This window comes from Polyodon spathula, chromosome 26 (genome assembly GCF_017654505.1).
Source record: "Polyodon spathula isolate WHYD16114869_AA chromosome 26, ASM1765450v1, whole genome shotgun sequence".
NCBI lineage: Eukaryota > Metazoa > Chordata > Actinopteri > Acipenseriformes > Polyodontidae > Polyodon > Polyodon spathula.
Genome location: NC_054559.1, coordinates 946552 through 960812, shown reverse-complemented (window position 1 = coordinate 960812; position 14261 = coordinate 946552). Strand labels below are relative to the sequence as shown.

At 37.3% G+C, this 14261-nt stretch overlaps 1 protein-coding gene across 3 annotated transcripts in view; it reads left to right on the top strand.

The window, feature by feature from the left end:
- The window catches only part of LOC121300903 (pyroglutamyl-peptidase 1-like), a 36592-nt gene extending 22626 nt beyond the window's left edge, over nucleotides 1-13966 (top strand). The window contains exons 1-4 of one of the 3 annotated variants that reach the window (XM_041229878.1): nucleotides 5698-6361; nucleotides 9276-9392; nucleotides 11273-11505; nucleotides 12166-13966. In XM_041229878.1, the coding sequence (XP_041085812.1) occupies nucleotides 11300-11505; nucleotides 12166-12358 (399 nt within the window). In that variant the 5' untranslated portion in view covers nucleotides 5698-6361; nucleotides 9276-9392; nucleotides 11273-11299 and the 3' untranslated portion in view covers nucleotides 12359-13966. Of the gene's footprint in view, nucleotides 1-5697; nucleotides 6362-8252; nucleotides 8277-9275; nucleotides 9393-11272; nucleotides 11506-12165 lie in introns of those variants that run through there. The other 2 variants (XM_041229879.1, XM_041229877.1) reach the window with 2 other exon arrangements.
- The last annotated feature ends 295 nt before the right edge of the window (nucleotides 13967-14261 follow it).

Here is a 14261-nt window from a genome sequence, read left to right as displayed (position 1 = left end):
AACGAGGACTATCTGTATAGACGGGATGGACTGCATTTAAATAACAAGGGAACTAGTCTACTCGGAGAAAAGATCCTCGAGCAGGTTCGGAAGCATTTAAACTAGAAAGGAAGGGGGGAGAAATCAACAAAAAAACAGAAGGGAGACCGCATCAAAACAAGAACAACAACTCGGGTAAGACAACCATTAAATGTATTTATCTAAATGCTAGAAGTATCAGAAACAAAATTCTAGAACTTGAAGCTACTGCACTAACAGGTAACTATGATGTGATAGGTGTTACAGAAACGTGGTTGTCTGAGAGTGATGGGGACGAATTTAATATTTGTGGGTATACACTGTATAGGAAAGACAGGCAGGACAGAAGAGGAGGAGGGGTAGCGCTATACATAAGAAACAGTCTTGAAGCCCAGGTGTTAAACCTGGACAAAGAAAATAAAACCGAATCAATATGGGTCAGAATAACGGACAAAAATTCAAAAGGCATAATAATAGGAGCATGCTATAGACCGCCAGATTCAGACGGTGAGCACAATAATCTGTTATACAATGACATTAGAAATGTGTGTAGCAAAGGAGAAGCCATACTAATGGGGGATTTCAACTTCCCCCAAATAAAATGGGAAAACCCGGTGGGTAGCGCGAAGGATGAAATAGAAATGGTGGAAATGACAAATGACTGCTTCCTAACACAATTTGTCAAGGCACCAACTAGAGGGGAGGCATGCCTTGATTTAGTCTTTTCAAATAACGAAGATAGAATAACTAAAACAGAGGTCAGAGAACCACTGGCAAACTCAGACCACAACATGGTCTCATTTGAAGTGTTTTTTAAATCCCCAAAAGTAATGACTAAAGCTAAGGTTTACAATTTTAGAAAAGCAAACTATGAAGGTATGAAACAGAGACTAACAGAAGTAGATTGGAGTAAAATAGAGAAAACACCCACAGAAGAAGGATGGTTGTTCTTCAAAAATGTAGTACTAGAGGCACAAAACAATTATATCCCTAAAGTAGACAAATCTAAATGTAAAACTAAATTGCCAAAATGGTTTAATAGATCAATTAAAAAAAATATTCAGCGAAAAAAGGCACTTTACAGAGCATTAAAAAAGGACCAAAAAGAAAGTACGCAGAAAGAGTACACAGAACTGCAAACGCAAGTCAAAAAAAAGGAAGTCAGAAAAGCCAAGAGAGAAATAGAAATGAACATTGCTAAGGGAACTAAAACCAATTCCAAAATGTTTTTCCAATATTACAACAGCAAGAGAACATTCAAAGAGGAGATTAAATGTTTAAGAGATACAAATGGCAAAATCGTAGATGAAGAAAAAAAAATAGCAAATATATTAAATGATTACTTTTCACAAGTTTTTACAAAGGAAGATACTGACAACATGCCCCACATGTCATCCAGTTCCTATCCAGTTTTAAATAACTTTAGCATAACTGAGGCAGAAGTGTTAAAGGGACTAGGAGCTCTTAAAATAAACAAATCCCCTGGGCCGGATGAGATCCTCCCAGTAGTACTCAAAGAAATGAAAGAAGTAATTTACAAACCGCTAACCAAGATCATGCAGCAGTCTCTTGACACAGGGGTGGTACCGACAGACTGGAAAATTGCAAACGTAATACCGATCCACAAAAAGGGAAACAAAACTGAACCAGGTAACTACAGACCAGTAAGCCTGACTTCTATTATATGCAAACTTATGGAAACTATAATAAGATCCAAAATGGAAAATTACCTATATGGTAACAGGGTCCTGGGAGACAGTCAGCATGGTTTTAGGAAAGGGAGATCGTGTCTAGCTAACTTGCTTGATTTTTTTTGAGGATGCAACATCGTTAATGAATAATTGCAAAGCATATGACATGGTTTATTTAGATTTCCAGAAAGCTTTTGACAAAGTCCCGCACAAAAGATTAATTCTCAAACTGAACGCAGTTGGGATTCAAGGAAACACATGTACATGGATTAGGGAGTGGTTAACATGTAGAAAACAGAAAGTACTGATTAGAGGAAAAACCTCAGAATGGAGTGTGGTAACCAGCGGTGTACCACAGGGATCAGTATTAGGTCCTCTGCTATTCCTAATCTACATTAATGATTTAGATTCTGGTATAGTAAGCAAACTTGTTAAATTTGCAGACGACACAAAAGTAGGAGGAGTGGCAAACACTGTTGCAGCAGCAAAGGTCATTCAAAATGATCTAGACAAGATTCAGAACTGGGCAGACACATGGCAAATGACATTTAATAGAGAAAAGTGTAAGGTACTGCACGCAGGAAATAAAAATGTACATTATAAATATCATATGGGAGATATTGAAATTGGAGAAGGAATCTATGAAAAAGACCTAGGAGTTTTTGTTGACTCAGAAATGTCTTCATCTAGACAATGTGGGGAAGCTATAAAAAAGGCTAACAAGATGCTCGGATACATTGTGAAAAGTGTTGAATTTAAATCAAGGGAAGTAATGTTAAAACTGTACAATGCACTAGTAAGACCTCATCTTGAATATTGTGTTCAGTTCTGGTCACCTCGCTATAAAAAAGATATTGCTGCTCTAGAAAGTATGCAAAGAAGAGCGACCAGAATTATTCCGGGCTTAAAAGGCATGTCATATGCAGACAGGCTAAAAAAATTGAATCTGTTCAGTCTTGAACAAAGAAGACTACGTGGCGACCTAATTCAAGCATTCAAAATTCTAAAAGGTATTGACAGTGTCGACCCAAGGGACTTTTTCAGCCTGAAAAAAGAAACAAGGACCAGGGGTCACAAATGGAGTTTAGAAAAAGGGGCATTCAGAACAGAAAATAGGAGACACTTTTTTACACAGAGAATTGTGAGGGTCTGGAATCAACTCCCCAGTAATGTTGTTGAAGCTGACACCCTGGGATCCTTCAAGAAGCTGCTTGATGAGATTTTGGGATCAATAAGCTACTAACAACCAAACGAGCAAGATGGGCCGAATGGCCTCCTCTCGTTTGTAAACATTCTTATGTTCTTATGTTCTTATGTTTTGTGCAGTCTCTCAAATGCTGCCTGGGCGGACTTCACGGGATACAGTTCAGTTACATAACACCAATGTTACCAAATGTTTCTTCTTTAATATCGTCATACTTATACAACTGCAGACAATAAAACGCCAAGCACAACGCCCAATTGACTGTTCTCATCTGTTGGCAATTAATGCCTTTTTTAGATAGACACATTGTTTCGTTCCAGTTAATGATACAAAATGTATTTGTCCTGTAGTAAACTATGTGCATGTGTTTATATGTAAAGAACGACTAAATGTACAGTATTAAAACATTGCTCTTTAATTCACTGTTAGTTTTCATAAGTACAGTACCGTGAAAAAGTATTTGCCCCATGTCTGATTTTCTGCATTTTTGCATATTTTTGACACTGAATGTTATCAGGTCTTCAACCAAAATCTAATATTAAATAAAAGGGACCCTGAGTGAACAAATAACACAATGTTTATACTTATTTAATTTATTAAAGAAAGTTCTACAACACCCAATGCCCCCGTGTGAAAAAGTAGCCCCCTTAGCCTCAATAACTGGTTATGCCACCTTTAGCAGAAATAACTGCAACCAAACGCTTCCTGTAGTTATTGATCAGTCTGTCATAGCGCCATGGAGGAATTTTGGCCCACTCCTTCATGTAGAACTGCTTCAACTCAGTGACATTTGTGGGTTTTAGAGCATAAACTGCTTGTTTCAGGTCCTGCCACAACATCTCAATGGGGTTTAGGTCTGGACTTTGACTAGGCCATTCCAAAACTTAAAATTTCTTGTTCTTCAACCATTCTGTTGTAGACTTGCTTGTATGTTTCGCATCATTGTCTTGCTGCATGACCCAGCTGTGCTTCAGCTTCAGCTCACTGACGGATTAGCCTGACATTCTCCTGTAGAATTCTTTGATACAGAGCAGAATTCATGGTTCCTTCAATGATGGCCAGTTGTCCAGGTCCTGATGCAGCAAAGCATCCCCAAATCATGACACCTCCATCATGCTTGACCGTTGGTATGAGGTTCTTACTGTGGAATGCAGTGTTTGGCCGTAAGTAAGTTGCCCTGGATAAGGGCGTCTGCTAAGAAACAATAATAATAATAATAATCGGAACTCTTGAGGATCATCCAGGTGCTTTTTGGCAAACTTGAGATGAGCATTCATGTTCTTCTTAGTGAGCAGTGGTTTCCGCCTTGCTTCTCTGCCATGAATCCCATTTTTGCCCAGTGTCGTTCTGATGGTGGAGTCATGAACACTGACCTTAGCCGAGGCGAGAGAGGTCTGCAGATCCCTGGATGTTGTTCTAGAGTTCTTAGTGACTTCCTGGACGATTACGCCTTGCTCTTGGAGAGATTTTACTACTACAGTTTTTATGCTTCGCTGTTGGAGAGATTTTATACTATTACAACCCATAAAAAGGTCTGAACAAATTAAATTTGAAAAAATGCAGAAAATCAGACAGGGCAAATACTTTTTCATGGCACTGTACCTGCTGGTGATATATAGATAGTAACCTATTCTGTCACATTAAGCATACAAAATGACACAGCTTTACAAATAATTAAATTAATGCAATTTTAGTAAAACTTTAACAACTACAGTTAAGGTCATGAAATACTGTATTTAAACGTACCATATACTTCAAATCCTCAAACAGTACAATGCAGTACAACTTTGTTCTTTAAATAGTTACGGAACTATAGGAATCATTAAACTTAAAATTCAGTAAAATGTTTCTATACTTTGATACTTGCCGTTAAGGCATTGTAATAACGTGCAATGTTCTTAGCTACTCAGTAAGACAGGATCTCCATCCCTTACTGATGAAACAGACAAAAAATCAAGAACTATGTGAATGTTTCATTTTGCTTAACTGCAACAATTTAAAGCACATACAAGGTTTTGGTGATCTGAATAATTCTGTAACTTTCATTTGCCTCCATTTGCCTTTTTTTGGCAGCTGAATCTCATAGCAGCAGAAGCTGTGTGTGTAGTACATCACACGTGATAACAGGTGCTTTCGGTTCATTAGACAAAGATCTGATAATTGACTCTACTGTATTTCCATATTAGAGATTAGCAGAATAGTAACAGAAGTTAATGTGAAACAAAAAGAGGCAATGTTTGTTGCTTGACTTGTGAACTGTAGCGTAGTGTGAATTTCAGGTTTAATTTCTCACCAGACTGTGTGAAAATGAAATTCTCTTAACACTACCTCTGGAAATAATGTGTACTGTCTGTTCTTGATGCCATCATATTTAACCAAAACAGGAATTGCCGAATTTAAGCCACCTTCTAGAAAAGAAAGCATCTGTGTCATCAGTACAATCCAGAATATTTATTACTGGTATTTACATGTAGTGGATCAGAGGACGACCCAAAATCCGAGTGCGTTATTTATCAAGAGTTTTTGTCAAACAAAGCAAGCAAAATAGACGCCATTTATCTACAAAGCATTCAGAATGTGAAAAAAATAAAACAAACTGGACTTTTTTAAACAAAAGAAATGGGAACTTTACCATCAGCAATTTTTCAGTTGCCAGATGCCAACCTTGCTTGATGAACTGGTAGTGGTAGCGAAGATTCCACCCCAGGGATCTCATTAAGTTAGGCACATTATATAAATACTTTACATTCTACATATACACATTAGTTCAAAAAAAAAAAAAAAAAAAAAAAAAAGCAGCATTTTTAAAGTGTGGAAGTGGTCCTTGGGAGAAATCCAAACACCAAGGTGGTCCCTACGTTGAAAAAGGTTGAGAACCACTGCCCTTGAACAGTTAAGCAGATTAGGAATTATATTTCTCGGCCATTTATTTGTTTATTTATTTTTAAACTTATCTGTGCATCATGCTTCATGAATTGAAGAACATCTAAAATGGATCAACCTTTTTCTTTTCAATGATTAGTCAGATTTGTAGCTAAAATAAAAATCAGTCTGTATTTTAGTTAAGCAGTGTGACATTGAAAGTGCTGAATGTAAAGGAGAGGGGGAGGTCTTTACTATATTGTGCAGTGAGATGGGGACAATGGTTGTCCGGGTGTCTAGACAGACCTGATAAGGATATTTAATCCAAACAAAAGGGGCTATTGTGAATGGGTGAGGGAGCTGGTCACATATGCTCCATTCCAGCATTTATTGGTGTGCTGGCTGAGGCCCGTGTGTCCTGTCTGATGGAGCAAATTGAGGGCTTTTTATGGTGGCATTATTTTGAATAGGTGGGAGATGATAATATTACTCCAGCGTTTTTGTTTTTTTTGCCTGGGGTATTTATGAGAGTACATTTACAGTGAAACCTGCCTGATCTGGCATCGCTGGACTTTACTACGTAAATGTAATGTAATTATTTACTGTATTTATTTGAATTTCTATCTTTTTACCACTGATTTTATTTTACTTTATAACTGCTGTTATCTGTAATATGATGTTTTGTAATGTGATACTTTGTACCGTGATATTTTGTACCGTGATATTTTGTAACAATTGTAAGTTGCCCTGGATAAGGGCGTCTGCTAAGAAACAATAATAATAATAATAACTAGAGCTGCCAGGCAGTTTTACGGCTCCCAAGCCCCAGTATCAGTACCCGTCTAAGTGTGTTTAGTTCTCAATATGCCAAGTTTAAAATCAGCAACTTCAACAGTTCCACAGAAGATGATTTTGAAAGTTTTTTTTTCCAAAAATACGTCAGGTGGCCATCTTGTTTAATGCACAAATGCCATTTTTGAAAATGCAAATTTTACCGACCACAGGCACGATGGTTTCCAAGTTTGGAGTGTCTCAAGTGAACCATTTTTAAACTGAAGCAGTTTTACATAAGAAGAAAATGTAGGAGTGGCAGCAGTATTGTTTCATGAAACATAACCATTTTAACATATTTGTATTCTGTTGTCACCGGAACGATGACTACCAAGTTTGGAGTCTGTTGGTCAGAAGGTTTTCAAATAAAAGCAGGCGCGTTTTGGTGAAATTTGCGGCAGCCATTTTACTATTGAATTGTATCACAGCAACTACTGCTTTGCAAGAAGGTTTGGATGCCGATAATGTCTGCCAAGTGTCAGATCAATCACTTCAACTGTGCCAAAGAAGAACATTTCGGGAGGTTTCAAGAAGAAATGTGTCACACGGCCATTTCAGTTTAACACCAGTTTCTTCAAAGTCAGTTGTATTGCTACAGTGTCAAGGATGATGCTTGTGAAGTTTCGAGTTAGTCAAGTAAATCATTTGTCAACTGAGGCAGTTTTAAATTTCGGACGTAAATGTACACCTGGCGGCCATCTTGTTTTATAAAACATAACCATTTTGACATATTTATATTCCATTGTTAATGGGACAATAACTACCAAGTTTGGAGTTTGTTGGTCAAACAGTGTTCAAATACTAGCAGTTTGCTGTTAAGGGCACGTTTCGTTAAAGTTTGTGGCAGCCATTTCGACATTAAAATTTATCGCAGAAATGATATTCAAAGTTTCAGATCAAGTGGCTTCACTTCTAAGACTTTTGAAAAAGTTTTTTATTGAAAAATGCATCATGGCAGCAATTGCAAGGATGCAGCAGCAACTTTTTTTCAGCATCTGACAGCCAATTTATCCAGCTTGTTACCTGCAAAGTCAGCACCTGATCAGTCACACAGCTTCAAAGCAGCAGCATTTTAAAGTTCTGGGAAGGAAAAATAAATAAATTTAAATTTAAAAAAAAAAAAAAAAAAAAAAAAAAACTTTAACAATAACAGTAGGCTTCCCTGCCTTTAGCTTGGAAACCTGTTAACATTATTTCCTAATTATTTCCTAATTGCTTATGCCTCAGAAGTATAGAAAATGGCTATTATTCCCCACACTTTGCTTTTGTGACCAGGACAGTGATATTTTGAAATTTACATATTTTCCAGAACATTCCAGATAGATTCAGTGCTGAATAAACTTGGAGTAACTTCTAGAACTTTCCAGTAATATAAATAGTAGTATAAATACAGGGGCCTTAAGCCCACCAGTTCAGTTTAGTTCCAGCTGCCTAAGTGGATACATATCTGCATTTTTCTGAGATGGCATCAAGAGGCTGCAAGCATCTGGCAGATGCATTTTGCTATGTCTGCGGCCAATTTATCAAGACAAGAGCGAAAAAGTACTCCGTGGAAGCATCAGCTAAGATATGTAAGGCCTACAAGGCATATTTCGGCATGCCTGTCGGGGATCAAGACAAACCCTGGGCACCTCATTTCACCTGCGAGCACTGCAAAAAAACTCTGGAAGGTAAGCTGGACAATTGTTGCTCGGAATTTTATGTTATAAAATTTGTTAATTTTAAAAATTGTAAAAGTTTTTAATTTTAAAATGTTTTTCAATTTTCAATGTTATTGAAAAAATATATCATATATGAAAAATGTTGCGAGAATCTCTTACACATTAGTCATGGGTGAAATAAATGTATTTTTGTAGGATGGTACAGAGGGGAAAAGAGGACAAATGAAGTTATACAACTCGAACGGTAACGACCATCTCGACTGCGGACTAAACTTCCGAGAAAAGAACCCTGATTTGAAGGCTCTTTCTTGCAAAGTGCTTGTCCTGTTTTGATGAAGCTGTGGCATTTATAAGATCCTTTGTACAAGGATTTAGGTCACAGTGGCTTCCTTTTTCATGCTAACAATACTTGTAGTAATGTGTTGTGCTTGGCAGGAGAGAGGTTTTTTACCTTTTTTTATTTGTATTTTTTTTTTTGCTTTCAAATCAACTAGGACCATACTTTTTTAAGTATAGGCCTGTTTAGAATTTGCATTATTAATTAAAATTAATAATGCAAATTTAAACTATTCAACAATGTGTTTTGCTTTGACTTATATGGTGCAAATAAGTATCATATCCCTCGTGATAAAAGCAAACTTTAGTTTTTTCCTTAATGTTTCTGCTTTTATATGAAGGAGCTTGTGCTAGACATGGTTTTACATTAGTGAGGTGCAGTAAACCACAATATTAAAAGTACATGAAAAACAAAACATTGATACATGAAATACATTTACAGAACAAGAAATTATCTCTAACTTACCCAGGTGTTCCTTTATGTATCGCATTAACAGTGAAAAAATGAAAATTATGAAGGTGCCACTTAAAAAAAGAAAAAAAAAACATATACACATAACTTTTCATGTAATCCTAGGCAAACCAGAGCTGACTGTAATTTGTTAATTTAGTATAGTACCCAACTTCAGATCCATTTTTTGACAGTTTTGGTTATTGTTGCTCTTTTCCTAGGAGCTGAAAAAGTTGGGCCTTGGCAACGAGGTGGAGCTGCATGTGTACGAGGTTCCTGTGGAGTACCAGACTGTTCAAACTCTAGTGCCTTCCCTGTGGAAGCAGTACCATCCGCAGGTTAGTGCCGTCATTGAAACTCTGTCCAAAGAAAGAAGGTTAATGTTGCATCTAATTGTATGGCAATGAAGGTTCCTATTCACAAAACTTAAACTCCTGGTTTATTTATAGCAACTTGCAACCCAAAAGATTTTTTGTGTTGGATTTCCATTGCCTTTGAACTATTGATAGTCCTGAGAGGAAGAAAACAATATTAGCAACTAATGAAAAACATTGGCCTTTTTCTAGAATTTTCATACTATACTTTTCTGGGTTTTAACAATTCCATGGTTGGAGTGGCAGTTTGTTATTAACATTCGTGAACAAATTGAAGAGCATCATCTTAATGAGACAAAGATACTTCCTTCTCTGCATTAATCACATTGCAAATCTTCTGTTAAATGCTTACTGCACAGCTTCAGAACAAATAATGCAAGAGCCAATGAAACTCGGTATAAAAAAAAATGCCAACCAGCGAAAAAGGGCCCTGAGCTACATCAGCGCTTCCCTACGGTTCTCAGAAGTACCTTGTTGACAACAGACCTCTGATTAATCTCAAAACAGGTTAATCTGTTTATACTGTACAAGGTGCAGCCTCACTAGCGCCTCAGCATGGCAGCCATGTGGAATGGGCTGGGTGGGGCACTTCGTAGGGGTCATCAGATGGGCACGTCCGGTCTTCAGTGCTTCGTCAGCTAGCCCATGACACCTCAGGAAGGCTCAACAGTGATGCTGGTGTCCCAGCACCACTCCCCATCTTTTACTTACCTTAGCCAGCCATCCTGCTGAATTGAATATCTCTAAGAAGAAATTATGAATGCAATATACAAATTGATATACTGTCAGTGATAAATCACTGAAATGTCAGTAAGTAGCCTAACTCTCTGTTTAGATCACACAATAAACCCTTAGGTTACGGTCCTTAAGATCATACTGTAGCATGAAACCCCCTCCTGTTAAAATATTTTAATACAAAATAATTTAGAATTGATAGTCGTTATAGCCTTTCTTTTGAAAATGTGTGGATTTTGAAGGTATGAATCGAACATCTTTTACCAGACACATTCTTTAAAACAAAAAAAAGTTCTTATTGTTCTGATTCCGATGGTTGCAATGCTGAGTAACAGAAAACAAAGTGTATATTAAATGAGAGTTAAACAAATTTACTTCAGTTTAGTTAGTAGTGTCGCTAGCATGTTGCTGTCACTTTAGCACAGCACATTAGAAATCTTTTTTTGTGCTACAAAGGAATCTGAATCTGTCAGCCTCAGAAATATATATATTTTTAAAAAAAGCAGAGCTAACCAGTAGAAAGCTCCAGTTACATACGTAAACCCGGACGGCCGCGATTAGGTGAGTACAATTGGAACGTTTTTGTAATAGCATTCTAAAATGTGTGAACATCCTTTTAACGCAATGTGCATTTCATTATTGGTATGTTTGTATGATGCATAATATCCTAAATATTAGTGTAGCCCTGCTTAAAATGACACCCTGTAAACCCTTGTCAAAATAATAAAAGGACAGGGTAAAGGTTTTTTTTTTTTTTTTTTTCCGGGACTAGCGTGACAATCCTAGCATGCTACCTCTATATGCTAAATGCTGTGGACTGCAACTTAGGGTCGAAACATGTTCGTTTGTACTTTTAACCTCCATAATCAATGAACAAAGAATACAAAAATTAAGAGATTAAGTCATTTTGATGTTATCTCTTGAGTTTTTGTTCATCAGTGTGGACATCCAAAATGATTATAGTTTTAAGCTTGGAACACAGAGGTCTGTGGACTGCATGTGCTTTAGTGTCATTATTACAGCCTGCATTTGATAAAGTTTTATGCACAGCTGTTACGAGGAGTGCAATTCCTGAAATACATTTAATTTAGACATTCATGCTTTTACAGCTGGTGGTCCACGTTGGACTTTCTGGAATGGCAACAACGGTGACCCTGGAAAAGTGTGGCCATAACAACGGCTACAAGGGGCTAGACAACTGCAGCTTCTGTCCAGGCTCTCAGTGCTGTGTGGAGGGAGGTCCTGACTGCATAGACTCTGTCATTGACATGGACTCTGTCTGTAAAAGAGTTGCCGCTTCGGGACTGGGGGTTGCAGTCTCTGTATCGAAGGATGCTGGCAGGTAGGCGTCAAAGACATGTTGAACTCAGTTGAACCCAAAAGCCAAAATACTGTATCTTCACAATGAATTTGATACTAGTTTAACAAAACTATCTGTTTTACTTGCAAAGCTTGAAGTAGCTTGTTAGATGAACTTCAGAACTTGCTGTTACTTGCTTGGCTCACAGAGTGAAATGACAGCAGGCAGATTTGACACTTGGAGATGTTTCTCTCCTGTATACAACTTGCTTGTTCTACTTTTGTTCAAAAGACAGACACAGTCTGCTTAGTAACTGGGGAGAAAGTTTTGGAGATAGTTATACATTTAAGATGGTCTGCATTATCTTGATACTTTTAGCCAATTTAATATTCATTTTAGAATGCAGATTGAAATGTGTTTTGTTCATGTAACAATTTATAAATGGCTGACTATCAAAGAGATATCATGCACAGTAAAACCAAACCTGTTTCTGTCCTCCTTTCTTTAATAGTTAATTGAGGTTTTGGTATTTTTTTAATGTGCTACATATTATACTATGCTGTAGTTTTCATTAGAACCCATGTTCATTGCAGCACTGAATGTAATTGTTGTCCAAACAGTAGCACGTAGTTGGTAGAGATCCAGACACAGCCTGTTTCCTTTGATCAGTCACAGGTTCCAGTAACTATTGTTTGCTCCTAGATACCTGTGCGATTTCACCTACTACACCTCCCTGTACCTGAGCCACGGCCGGTCCGCGTTCATCCACGTGCCCCCACTGGGCAAGCCCTACACTGGGGAGGATCTGGGCCGGGCACTGCAGGCCATTGTGCGAGAGATGCTGGACATCCAAGAGCAGAGCGAGGTGAAAATCAACTGTCAGCATGCACACTGAAGACACTGGAGACATAAAGAAGGAGAGAGAGAGAGAGGGCTAGAGAAACCCCTTTGGAACATTGCACTTAGGGAAAAATAAAAAGATTATGCCTCAACAATAATAAAAACCCAAAAATGAAAGAAGCTTGTGAGAGCGGGTCGGGACATGAACTCGTTTGACAGGAGATCTGCTCAAATACTCCATACAGACGATGTGATGTCATGTGACCTTCCCCTCTTTGCCAAGATTCCGAGTCCAGCAATCTAGATCAGCCACTTTCACCTACTCAGAACCTCAACTGGTGCTAGTTAATGCTTTAAACTGCTTGTACATTAAGAAGTCTAGGCACAAGAATCCAAGTTCTGGTCAAGATTTATACCAGCTAGCCTAATTGGTCACTTGTGCCCCCTGATCATAACTTTTGTGCAGGATCCTACAAATGTGCATTAGAGTGTACAACAAAGGATGATCAAGATACCTTAGAAGTAAACTATGTAATAGGATAATTTGTTTTTTATACATAATCTATCTTTTAGTTTTATGATCTAGTATTCTATGAAGACAGTCTTTTTAATATTTTCAGATTATATATAAATATATATACAACTGCTGCTTTCTTTTTTGTACCTCCCTCTAATTATAACAAAAAACTGTGCTTTTGTTTTAAATACTCATTTCAAACAAAGCTAAAGGTGGACCGACCATCAGAAATCCTGTCAGTTTTCTGGTCATGGGCCTAACCAAAAAAAGTTTTTTATATATCATGATCCAAATTTAAAATTCAACTAGCCCAACATTCCTTCTAGTCATTTTTAGCTGGATTGAGAGAACACTTCTTGAAACCTAGTCCAGTTAGATTTGCAAGTTTGATTAAAGATATATGTGCAGATGTGTAAATGTCGATCTTTATATAAAAAAAAAAAATAGTACTGTATTTTTTGAGAGCTAAAATCCAGATTACAGTACGTGGTTAAAAACTAATTTGCATAGCAGTAAGTAGAAGAAATAAATTCCTGTGATTTCTGTTGTTCTAATGTGTCATATCTGTGACCCTGTATGTTGAAACAGTAGCACTTGTTAATTAATAATACATGTTTTATTAGATTATTCACCCTGTTCCTTAAGCAGAACCATATGGCCTATAGCTAGGGATATCTTTAAACTATTGCACTTGCAATAGTACTGTGAGTAGGTCCTATTAGGTAGATAACGGTATGGTAGACTGATAGTTTTCTAATTCCATGTTTTTGTTTCCATGAAATTCTAATGTGAATTATTATTATTATTACATTTCCAGCATATTATTCTCATTCTATTTCTAGTGGTCTGGTTTGTAGATGGTGTTTGTAGAATCGTTTTTGAAGTGTGATCGCTATTGTAATGACATTGTATTTTTTTTGGTTGGTAGAGGTGTGCAGCCTCCCTGAAATTCAACCCCAAATTTCCATTTCCAGACTGAGCTTAATCCAAAAGGCATCCATTATTTTAAGTGTGCTACACTAAATTCAAAAACTTGTTTCATCCCTCTATAAAACCCCTTGTTCCGATGTCACACTTGGGCTGCTGGCTGTCCTGTCAGTAGTCTACAGTCCAATCTGCAAACTGACACAAAAGTAAACATTACCTCTGAGTCACTTTCTTTAAAATTCCCGTTCATACATTTTCATCTTTTTCCAATGTCTCCGGGACCTGATACACAAATAAAAATACAAAGATTTGAACTTGAACTCTGTATCAAATGGAAGCATGGCTGTAGCCGGGTTCCCAAACTCGTGCTTTCATCAGTGTTGGTCTAAATGGCACTGTATATTTTCAATACATCAGTGTTGTCATGTAACTTGTTTGTCAGAATTAAGGTTAAGCAGTTTGACGTAGATATCGCATTACTTCTGATCAATTTAATTGCAAGTAGGATAAACAG